The sequence below is a fragment of the Mandrillus leucophaeus genome, unplaced genomic scaffold (assembly GCF_000951045.1).
Source record: "Mandrillus leucophaeus isolate KB7577 unplaced genomic scaffold, Mleu.le_1.0 Scaffold13, whole genome shotgun sequence".
Classification (NCBI taxonomy): Eukaryota; Metazoa; Chordata; class Mammalia; order Primates; family Cercopithecidae; genus Mandrillus; species Mandrillus leucophaeus.
This window is the reverse complement of record NW_012101254.1, coordinates 5,497,307-5,508,852: the sequence shown is the minus strand read 5'-3', so window position 1 is coordinate 5,508,852 and position 11,546 is coordinate 5,497,307. Positions and strand designations below refer to the sequence as shown.

Genomic DNA, 11,546 nt, shown 5'->3' with positions numbered 1-11,546 from the left:
TGTCCCCCCAGGGCGGGGCTCTCCCTGTCCTTGTCCCCCCAGGGCGGGGCTCTCCCTGTCCTTGTCCCCCCAGGGCGGGGCTCTCCCTGTCCTTGCCTCCCCAGCCCCTGCCCCTCCTCAGTTCTGGATTCTGAGCCCCCATCCCTGCCCTGCTATGCACCCAGGAAGTCGTCGGCAGAGAAGTGGTCCGCATCCCAGATCTGCAGGGTGAGCCGCGCGGGGATCTTGTACTCGGTCTCATCCCAGGAGAACATGGACTCCTTCTTGGAGATGACGATCCTCTCCTCCGCTGCCAGGTAGTCGAAGGGGAACAGGTAGCGCCAGTTGAAGTTGCCCTCGCCAGTGAGGGAGTGGTAGTGGACGTCTGTGTCCTGCTTGTCCTCCTGCTGGCCCTTCAGCCACCTGTGGGCGCCACATCTCCAGACCTGCAGCCAGGCCAGTAGGACCTCTCCCACCCACAGCCACCTTCCCTCTGCCTCCTTTCCTGCCCCCCGGGAAGCAGGGCCTGCCCGGCTCAGTCCCTCTCATGCAGGGACTGCTCACTCACCCCCTCACGAAGATGTCACTGGACTTCTCCCCTGTGAAGAAGTCGTCGTCCTCCAAGACCACCTCATCCGTGTTCCAGATGATGACCCGCAGCTCGTACCTGGGCCCAGGGAGAGAGAGCTAGTTAGCAGACCCGGGTGGGGGTTATGCCAGGGTGCCAGGGCTGGGATGGGGCAGGCAGAGAGGAGCCCTGGAGACTTGGGGTCAGCACAGCGCCTGGGCCAGGCTGGGGCTAGAGTGGTTCGGGGTCGGCGGGGCAGAGGCATGAGAGGGCCCACCAGGCACATGGCTGTGGGCGGTGGGGGTGGCGTGGGGCAGGGGGCGGGAAGCCAGCCTCTGTCTCAGATGCTAGTTCCAAGAGAAGTCTGCATTTAAGCCCAGTAGCCAGCAATGGAAGCCCATGGAAGCTGTATGTCCTTGTCCCCAAAGAGGATTTTCCCCTCAAGGTTTAATTGTCATTACGAATGATGTAGTTCATTTCAATTATTAACAGTGAGGCTGAGTCATTCACTAAAAATTGATCCGAGCCTGGCTCTCCTGGGATTGCAGACAGGGCTGTGAGCCCAGAGTGGCCCAGCGGGTTGGGTGCCCCCTAATGACAGGCCCTGAACAGCCGACTCATGGCCTCAGGTTTCCAGGACATTCCTGGCAGAATTGGCTGCATGATTTGCTGGGGCCAGCGCCAAATGGAAATGCAGGGCCACTTGTCACAAAGAATTTCAAGATGGCAACACAGGAGAATGGAAACAAGAGTGGGACCCTGTGTGGCTTCCTCCATCCCTGAAGCCGGCCCTGAATCCAGTCACTGTCTGGCAGCTGGACTCGAATCTGCCGCTTTACGGATGGGAAACCTGCGTTCTTTTCACGCCACCACCTCCTGCCTCTTCCAGGCACTCACTCCTGCATACGTCACTGGCAGGCACTTCAAGAAAACTCGGCGGAACATCACACTAGCCTGGATGTGAGGACGACCCAGGGGTTCTGTGTGTTGTGAAGGAGTGCGTCAGTGTGGGCATGTGTGTGAGTGCCCACGGGAGTGCTCTGCTGTGCGTGTGTGTGTGTGCATGAGATGCATGTGTATGGGTGCGTCGACCACGCAGATGCAGTGCACCGGAGTGTGCTGTGTAGGGCTCATCTCCCTCACTGACGCAGGCTGGAAGGCATTGTCCTGCCTTAGCGCATGGGGACTCTCCAGGGCAGGCCCTAAACTCTATTGATTGGTTGATCAGTTTCTCCCCTATAAGGCCCAGTGGCCACACCCAGGCCCCAGAGATGCCAACTGGCCAAGGCCATCTGGGCCTGAGCCTCCCACAGGAAGGGTTGGGCCGTGGTGGGAAGTGATGGGGTGGGCCGGGAGGGAGTAGCATTGGGCCCTGAGCCGCTCACTTCTTGGGCTTCCGAGGGGAGATGTCCAGAGGCGTCCCAGGGGCTGGCATGTCCATGGGGAACATGTCCACCCACAGCTCCAGGCGGCCCTGAGGAAGAGGGTTGTGGCAGATCTCCTAGGGTCTTCTCCCTCTGCCCAGGAAGATCAGCTCTCCTCTCCCTCCTAACCTTTGTTCTGTCAAGGACCCAGTTCATCAGTTTCCATCTTTGGATGCCAGGAATTCCTATGATGTCACCAATAGCCAATCACAGCTTCTGAGGGAGACAACCTAGGTCTCTGCCTGAGCTGATGTAATTCTCACTCAAAGCAAAGACACTTGCCATTCAAGTTATCCTGAGGGGCCTTGGTGGGGAGGTGCATGCCAGGCTTTCTGGAATGCAGCGGACAGCATGAGGCCTGGCTTCTACCTTTACTGACTCAGCTTGGGAATCCCTGGTCTCCAATACCCAAGACCCCCAGTCTTGGCCATGCAAGTGTCACCTGCTCAATGCCCGGCTTGTCGGGGTTGAGCAGCGGCCTGGTCTCCACGTGCTCTGGCACCAGGCGGCAGCCTGCGCGGGGGATGTCCTCCCAGTGCCTCAGGGCTGACAGCGCCACGTGCTCGTCCGTGGGCTTCCTCTGACCTGTGGGTACAGGCAGCTCAGCTGCACATATGGCTCAGCACAACCAGGAGACCTTTGCTGGGACTAGGGATTTAGGAGCACAAAGAAGCCCCTATACCATCACCTGTTTCCCCCACCTCCTTTTCACTGTTGGGGAAACTGAGGCATAGAAGGAGAAGTGGCTTGCCCAGGGTCTCAGCTGCCCCACAGGGCCAAGAGAGGTCTGTGCCCTTGGTCCTCTGCTTGGGGAAGTTGACGGGAGAGCCCTGCTGGGCTGTGAGAGAGGGGTCAGGGAGGGGAGAATCCACTTCCTGTCCCAGCACCTGACAGTGATCAGATACCAGCACGGACACCTCCCGATTCTCTGCTTCTCTGGGATGTGCCTCATGGACAGAGGAGTAAGGAGAGTTTAAGGATTAGAGCCGGATGGACCTGGGCCGTTGCCCTTGCTCTGCCTCTAAAGAGCCACATGACCTTGGGCAAGTCACTGGAACTAGGATCTTGGTTTGTTCATCTGCAGAATGGGATGCAGATAGCTTCTCTACCTCACTGGGATTTGGACAGAGAGAAAGCAGGTGGGGCTGCCCTGGAGGAGGAGTGGAAGCACAGAGGCGGGGCACAGGAGCGGGGCTCTGGGGTGATGAGCAGAGGGTCACTAAGCCCAGGCTTAGGCTGAGGACACCCCAGGCTAGGCTGTGGGGTTCCCCAGGGAAGTGTGGGCCCCTCCTGGCCTCTGAAACCTGCTGGAGAGGGGGCAGGTGGCTGCATCCCCCTCCAGTGCCCCATTACCGTTCTCGTCTTCAATCTCAGAGGGCCCGGTGAAGACGCGGTTGGCCACCTTCACTCTTCCGGGGGGCCCAAAGTGGGGGCCGTCCACTTTGCTGTCTTTGCAGAGGCGGGTCAGGATCTGGCTGGGCTTCATGGGGTCCCGCCAGATATTGTAGCCGTGTCTGCGGGAGGGGACACACAGGCTTGGAGGGGCTGGGCAGGACTAAGCCATCCTGGATGACAGCTGGCTGTGGCCAGTTCTCTAAAGCTGGCTGTTGCCCTCATCAGCAAGTGAGTCTGATTCCTCCTGCCCTGGGCCCCAGGCTCACCTGAGACACTAGGGCTGCTGGAGGCTGAACCCTCCTGCCTTGGCCCTTTGACCACGTATCAGTGTCCCCAGCCTAGCCCCACTGCATCCCCTCACTGTGCCCACTCCTCTGGAACCTCAGAGACTCCCTTGAGGAAACTGAAAACCAGAGAGGTGAAGGGACTTGGCCAGGGTCACACAGCCTGTAAGTGGCAGAGCTGGCCCAGATCCCCAGGGGACTCTTCCTGTCCTCCTCTTCTGGCCCCCACCTTCCCTAGCCCACTTGTCTCTCCTCATCCTGCCTCCTCTGTCCTGCAATCCACTGGCCCTCTCCTTGTTTTGGGATCTGCAGTCCTGTCCCCTGAAGGCTGTGCCCAGGGACTATAGGGGCAGAGGCCTGGCCTGGGACAGAAACCACAATATTTCTACCTTCTCAAATCACCACAATCTGAATCTCATTTTAGAGTGGAGGCGAAGCAGGCACACTGCCCCACCCTCTGCCCCACGCCCCACACACGTGGAGTAGGTCTGGGCGATGCCGCAGGTGGCGCGGTGCTTGCTGTAGAAGCGGTTTTCCAGGTCGATCTTGGTTTCCCCAATGAGGTCATCAGTGCCCACCAGGTCCCAGTCATACACAGCCACCGTCAGCATGGATTCCATGGGGAAGGAGGCCTCGATGTCAAAGGACCTGGTGGGGGTGGAGTTAGAAGGGTTTAAGGATCGGCTAGGGTGAGAGGTGGTCTGGGTTGGAGAAGTTGGGGTGTGGCAGGGGAGGGCACCAAGAAGCCTTACTTCCCAAACACAGGGTTGAGCTGCTTGGAGATGTAGTTCTCCTTGTCGCGGATGTCGGTCTTGCCTAGCCGGATGGCGATGTAGGGGTCAGCTTTGCCGTTGATGTCGGCAGGGTGCAGGTCCGTGGCCTGGGATGGGGAGGAGGGCTGCCTGAGCAGGCTCCCATGCCCTGCTCATATTCAGTGCTCCTGCCAGGCTGCCTGAGGGTCCTATGACAGTGAAGGGCAGGGGCAGGAACACTGGACCTGTCAGGAGGCTTGCTCTGTGACCCTAGGCAAGTGGCTACCCCTCTCTGGGCCTTGATTTCCTCCTCTAGAAAAGATAAAGGCTAGACCAAATGATTTCCCTGGTGCCTCCCAGTCTGGGGCTGTCAGTATGCAGCTTCTTCTTTTTTTTTTTTCTTTGAGACAGAGTCTCACTCTGTCTCCCAGGTTGGAATGCAATGATGTGATCTTGGCTCACTGTAAGCTCCACCTCCTGGATTCAAGCAATTTTCCTGCCTCAGTCTCCTGAGTAGCTGGGATTACAAGTGTGTGCCACTGCACCTGGCTAATTTTTGTATTTTTGGTAGAGACAGGGTTTCACCATGTTGGCCAGGCTGGTCTTGAACTCCTGACCTCAGGCGATCCTCCTGCCTTGGCCTCCCAAAGTGCTGGGATTACAGGTGTGAGCCAGTGCACCCAGCCAGTATGCAGCTTCTTTGGTCCCTCTCAGATGGGAGGATGAAAGACTTGCAAGCAGGGGAAGCGACCGGAGTCTCACCCGGACCACATAGACTCGGACCAGCACATTGATGGGGTCATTGCTGGGGATGCCCTGGAACATGCCGTAGGTGGGGTCGTAGCCAGCTTCCCGGGACACGTCCTCTGGGAGTGGCACTTTGTACACGCAGAGGGAGCCCTGGGCAAGACAAATGTGGGTCAGGCTGTAGGTTTGCCTGGCAGGGGTGGAATTCGAAGTAGCTAATGGCACCGGGAGGGCTGGACCCTGATGTGGCAGGGCTTTCACCCTTTAGCTGGTGAGTCATGGGAAAGTCCAGGGCTTCTGGAGGGAGTGACCAGGGCAGTGGTGGGAGGTGAGTGGGAGAACCTGTGGTGGGGCAAGGGCTGAGGGGTGCTCAGGGGCTGGGCCCGTGCTCCTGGCCTGACCTTGAAGCGTCCCACAATGCGCTCCTCCTCAGTGGAGCCATCCTCGTCATCCCCGGTCTTGCCCCGAAGCAGGTTGAAAGTGTGCAGCCAGTCCTCAAAGTTATCGAACTCGCACTCCAGCTCTTTAGGGTACACCTGAGCCAGACCAGGCCGTTAGGGGGTGGCTGCTTGGTTTCTGGCTTTCATCCTGCCCCACCTGCAGGATCACCGCCACCACCCCGCCAACGCCCCCGCACTCCCTAGAAGGACCTGCTCCCAGGCTCTCACCTTAAGCTCATCAATCTTAGGTTTCTTCTTCTCAGGGGCATCAGACCCCTGGCCAGAGCCAGAGCTCTGGGTTTTCTTCCTCTTCTCCTCTTTGGCAGCCCTTGCCTTCTCCTTGCCCTTCACTGACCCCTTCAGGCCTGGCCAGAAGCAGAAAAGGAGGTGGAGCAGAAATGAGCAGAGCAGGAAGGCTTGGATTGGAGACCCAGCTCTGTCGCTAATTTGCTTTACTAACTTAACTCTCGGATGTCCATGTGCTGTCAAATGCAGATAATACTTCCTAGCATGCCTGCCTCATGGAGGTGCTGGGGGCCCCAGTGAGTTTATGCCTGGGAAGGTGTCTGAAGACTGTCATCATGCCCTTTGGAAGAGAGGGGCAGGAAGGAGCATGGGTTTGGGGGTGGAGGCCTGTTGCCACTCAGTCCCTCCCCCACTCACTTTCCTTACTAGCTTCCCTCTTCTTGTCCATAATAATAACACTCTGTATTAGCATTTCCCAAACTGCATGCAGTGGAGCACCAGGTGCAGATGCTGCTGGCATGCTTTAGAAGAAAGGGTACTGTGACCCAATAAGCTGGGGAAATATTTTACACTGTGTCTTTCTTTTAGAGATGTATAATAACATTTGCACAGTAAAGGCTCTGAAAAGTCCTGCACCAGAATAAGCTGTTTCAATCAGCTTTTCCTAAACTAATTTGACCAAAACTAATTTGTTCCTTTTAGAACACCCATAATTTTCTTCATGGAAAAGAGTCTGGAAAATGCTGGATGGAATGAGCTCTGAGGTCCCTTCCAGCTCTGATGTTCTGTGGCTGTAAATGTCTGTCTATCACCGTGGGTGCTGAACTAGTCAGAGTAAAAGCCTCCCTAGACAAGGGCCTTAGCTTACTCAGTGCCCACAGACTACTGATGCTGCTTCCCTGGCTACTAAGGCTGGGAGGACTGGCGGGAGGGGAAAGAGAAGCAGGTGGTGAGGTGGGCAGGAGAGCCAGCTACCCAGGGCGGGGAGGAGGAGGCAGAGTTCCAGGTTCCAGGGCTCACCCTCAGTGTTGTCCACCTCCTCCTTCTCCTCCAAGTCAATTCCAGAGGGCTCCTGTTGTCGAAGTTGCTGCCAAAAGATGAGATGCAAAGGAGAGAAGGTGGGTTTCCTGGGGAGGAGTCTGTTGACCCCAAACTGTGGACCCAGACCAGTCTTAATGCACTAGAAGTAGAAAATCTTCCCCACTGCATTTCAAATCCAGCATGTGCTCTGCTTAAGTTGATTTAAAGAAGTTTGTAAGGTGTACAATGTGACTAGTGGTACTTAGGGGTTTATGCATCTGTGGCACATACACACCATGGAATACTATGCAGCCATAAAAAAGCATGAGTTCATGTCCTCTGCAGGGACATGGATGAAGCCAGAAACCATCATTCTGAGCAAACTGTCACAAGGACAGAAAACCAAACACTGCATGTTCTCACTCATGGGAGGGAATTGAACAATGAGAACACTTGGACACAGGGAGGGGAACATCATACACTGGGGCCTGTCAGGGGGTGGGGGGCTAGAGGAGGGATAACATTAGGAGAAATACCCACTGTAAATGACCAGTTAATGGGTGCAGCAAACCAACATGGCACATGCGTACCTATGTAACAAACTTGCAGGTTGTGCACATGTACCCTAGAACTTAAAGTATAATAATAATAAAAAAAAATACCTTGCAATAAATATTTACATTTTCTACTTAAAAAATACAGTGCATTTTAATGTTGATTTTAGTGATATTAATAAATTGTTTTAATGTAGAAAAGTATAACAGTAAGAACATGTACTATATTTTCTTTCACTCAGCACACCCCACCCTACTGGAAACGAGAATAAATCTTACTGAAAACTAGAAACCGGGTTTCAACTAAGTCGCCACCGCCACCTGGTGGCAGTCTGTAAAAATTGCAGGAGTAGAGACAAGACAACAGGCAGCCTTTTGCAGCTCCAGCCTGGCCAATTTGATGGTGGGAGAAGAGACTACCAGTTGTCCTCAATGATCTGTTCTGCTTTTTTAGAAGTTTTGCTGGGCACACAGTCACTTTGCTAAAGATTACATTTCTCAGCCTCCTTTGCAGATAAGTGTAGCTATGGGACTAGATTCTGGTCAATGTGAGTGGAAGTGATATGCGCAACTTCTGGATTGGGCCCTGAAAGAGAAAAGCATATGCCTCCTCTCCTCTTTAACCTTTCCTGTGCACTTGAATTAGAACATGATGTTGAGTCACCTCCAACTCTACAGATGTCAGAAACAAGAGGTCAGGATCTTAGTCCTTGACACCACTGAGCCACCATACCAGCCTAACCCCCACTCTCTGAGATGCTATGTGAGAAAGAAACTGTTGTCTTGTTTACGTCACTCTAACTTGCTACAGCAGCTTAATGTGTGCTTTAATAAATATCACGCCCAGCTTAGGCTGCAGAAAGGGCCTGGGAGAGAATGTGGCTGGATCAGCTCCAGCCCCACTGAGGAAACACAACTGCAGGCATGTGCCCTTCCTGGTCAGGTGGCCAGTCAGAGCACTGAGCTAGGTAGGCAGCAGGCAGAGGACACAAACAAGAGAGCGGAGAAATGCACTTTCTGGGACTTGCAATCTGCCAACAGATGGAACCCACATATGTGTAACAGGGGAAGAATCATTCACGTGCCGATGACCAAGATGTGTAAAATAAAACAGTATGAAGAAGAGTCGTAAGGACTACTGGTAAGCATTTGTTCCCTTATGGCCTCTGAGAACATGTTTCTCCTTTTTCACAAAGGTCACTTCTTCCTGGACGCCTTCCCTGATTCCCTCAAGCCATGATTTGCCTTTGTTATCACATAGTCCTCTAAGTCTCTGTTTACATGTCTATTTTGCCCAGTAAACCGGGGGCCCATCAGGGCAGGTATGGCATCTTTTGGCTCCCATAGCACCTAGTATGGAGCCTGGCTCATCGCATATACCCAAGAGGCGTTTGTGGAATGAGTCAATGAGGACAAAAGGAAACTAAGCCAGGGAAGGCAGATGGGACCATCATCTTGGAAGGTGAGTTCTGAGCTAGGATTTCAAGGATGTGAGACAAGGCCATCCCAAGCTCACATGAATGGAGGTGGGACCCAGCTCCGGGGGCTGTGGGAAAGAAGCTGGACAGGAGGGTCTGAGTGTGGAGGGGGTCGCCTCCCCTCACCCTGCCCGAGGTCTCACCTCCTTCATGGTGTCAATGGAGGCAAAGTACTTGGACCACCAGTCCAGCATGCTCTCATCTGGCTCCTCCTCCTCCGGCTCCTCTGCAGTGCCCTTCTTCTTCTTCTTCTTCTCCTTCTCCTCCTCAGCCTGTAGGTTGGCCAGGTCCAGAGTCCTACATGGGCCCCTCCTGCCTGGACAATCCCGAGGGCCTCCACCCATTCCGTCATCTGCTAGCAGGAAACCTTGGGCTCCATAAGGCTCTGTGGGGCCACCTATGTCCAAGGGGCAGGGTCTTGTTTAATGGAGGAGGTGCCATGGGCCACAGAGGGTCATGACCTGCCCGTGTGATCCACTGGCCCAGGCAGGACTGGCACTGAGTCCTGCACTCACCCAGCTCTTTTTCACTGCATCTTGGGGGAGATGTGCTGGCCCAATCATGCGGGGGTGAGGGCTGGCTCTGTCCCTGATGCTGGACCCTTTGACCTGACACCGTTGCCAATACAGGACCCTCTCACCCCAGAGCCCCTGCATGGCCCCCACACTCACCACATCCACTTTGACAACAGCTTCAGAAGTCTGCAGAGGAACCAAGGAGACAGGGGCAGAATTAGTCACTGGGGCCTGGAGTGGCAGGCAGTGGCCCAATACAGGGCATGTGGAGGAGCCGAGATGGAAATTACTGTGTGCTGGCAGCCCCTGTGCCCTCAAGGTCAACTTTGCTTTAATAATAGCATTCTGACTGGTGAGTCTGCAAAGGGTCTGAGTGAGGATGTTTCTTTGGGTGGCCAGAGGAACAAGGGGGTGTGTTCTAGGCTGGCCCATGTTCTGCCCTTCCCTGTAGGGTCTGCAGCTTGTAGGCCACTTCCACACCCAACCCCCAGGTGGTAGGTCTCTCTCTGGCAGATGAAGGGTCTTAGTCTGAAAGCCAGGAGGAATAAGGAGCTTCCACCTGGAAATCCTCCTCCGACCCAGGCCAGGGAAGTGTCATTTGTGAATGGCTGGAATGGAAAACCCAGGGACCCTTTGGAAAGGACACTGATGATCTCATAAGGAATCATTACCTATGGTGTCATTTGTTGGAGTAAAAATTACGGCAGGTGATTATAATAAACTGTGATGGCTCACTCTGTCTCTCATATACACATACCATATGCCAGTGCACATGCACGCACACACATGCATGCACCCACATGCACGCACGTGTACATGCACATATGCACACCGCAAGCACACATGCACACATATATGCACACACATCACACTCATGCATTCACACATGCACATTTACACACCACACACACATGCACACATGCACATATGCACACCACACACACGAGTGCACACATATATGTACATACACCAAGGCACACATACACATGCACATTTACATACCACACACATGCATGCACACATGCACATATGCACACCACACACACATGCACACATATATGCAAATATACCACACTCATGCATGCCACATGCACATTTACACCCATGCATCCACATATCCACATACACCATATGCACATATGCACACATGCACATATGCATACCACGTGCATGCATGCACACATATATGCACATACACCACATGCACGCATGCACACGCACATTTACATACCACATGCATGCACATATGTACACACACTACATGCATGCACAGGCATGTGCATGCGCACACCACACACATGCACACATACATGCACATGTGTACACCACAATGCACACATACATGCACATATGCACACCACACACATACATGCACATGTGCACACCACATGCATGCACACACTCGCATATGCACATACACCACACACATGCATGTACATATGCACATATACACACCACACACTCACGCATGTGCATATGCACATACACCACACACATGCACACACACAGGCACATATGCACACCACATGCACACATGCACATATGCACACCACACACATGCATGCACATATGCACATACATCACATGCACACATGCACACACACACACATGCATACCACACACAAGCACATATGGACACCACAAACATGCACGCACTCATGCACATTTACACACTACACACACACATGCACGCAGGCACGTGCATTCCAGGATAGTGTTAGGTGGAGCTGGTTGGACAATCAAGGTTAGCCCCCAACAGTCACATGCCAAAGGAGGTTCTTAGTGTCCTTCTCTCTCAGGGCAGATAGTCTGGTTCACAGGACGTGTCACATGAAGTTGCATGTTCCCAGCCAGCAGGGGACTGACCCCACCCGCCTTACCGCATCCAGCTTCACCATGGTCTCCAGTTTCTTGATGGGTACCTCTGGCTCCATGTTCACCACGACCTCCCCTGTGGAGTGAGAGGAGGGGCCCCCATTGCACAGCACACGGCAACGCCGGAGAAGCCTGACTGGACAGATGGACAGATGGACAGACAGGCAGAGGAAGGAGCAAGAGGAACAGTGAGATTGGCGGGGCAGAAAAGTGCAGAGAACTAAAGCTGATTCTGGAACTTTCTGAGGGAAAGGGGGACAGGGCAGTCA

At 54.1% G+C, this 11,546-nt stretch overlaps 1 protein-coding gene across 1 annotated transcript in view; it reads right to left on the bottom strand.

Annotated features, from left to right (window-relative positions):
* Positions 1 to 11,546, bottom strand: part of OTOF (otoferlin) — a 122,223-nt gene that overhangs the window by 3,798 nt on the left and 106,879 nt on the right. Inside the window, exons 27-40 of the mRNA XM_011972734.1 lie at positions 11,283 to 11,413; positions 9,559 to 9,588; positions 9,031 to 9,159; positions 6,856 to 6,922; positions 5,818 to 5,954; positions 5,551 to 5,685; positions 5,165 to 5,302; positions 4,403 to 4,530; positions 4,128 to 4,298; positions 3,325 to 3,485; positions 2,414 to 2,556; positions 1,933 to 2,021; positions 548 to 646; positions 161 to 402 (exon numbers count right to left, since the gene is read on the bottom strand). Of these exons, the coding sequence (XP_011828124.1) occupies positions 161 to 402; positions 548 to 646; positions 1,933 to 2,021; positions 2,414 to 2,556; positions 3,325 to 3,485; positions 4,128 to 4,298; positions 4,403 to 4,530; positions 5,165 to 5,302; positions 5,551 to 5,685; positions 5,818 to 5,954; positions 6,856 to 6,922; positions 9,031 to 9,159; positions 9,559 to 9,588; positions 11,283 to 11,413 (1,800 nt within the window). The remainder of the gene's footprint in view (positions 1 to 160; positions 403 to 547; positions 647 to 1,932; positions 2,022 to 2,413; positions 2,557 to 3,324; positions 3,486 to 4,127; positions 4,299 to 4,402; positions 4,531 to 5,164; positions 5,303 to 5,550; positions 5,686 to 5,817; positions 5,955 to 6,855; positions 6,923 to 9,030; positions 9,160 to 9,558; positions 9,589 to 11,282; positions 11,414 to 11,546) is intronic.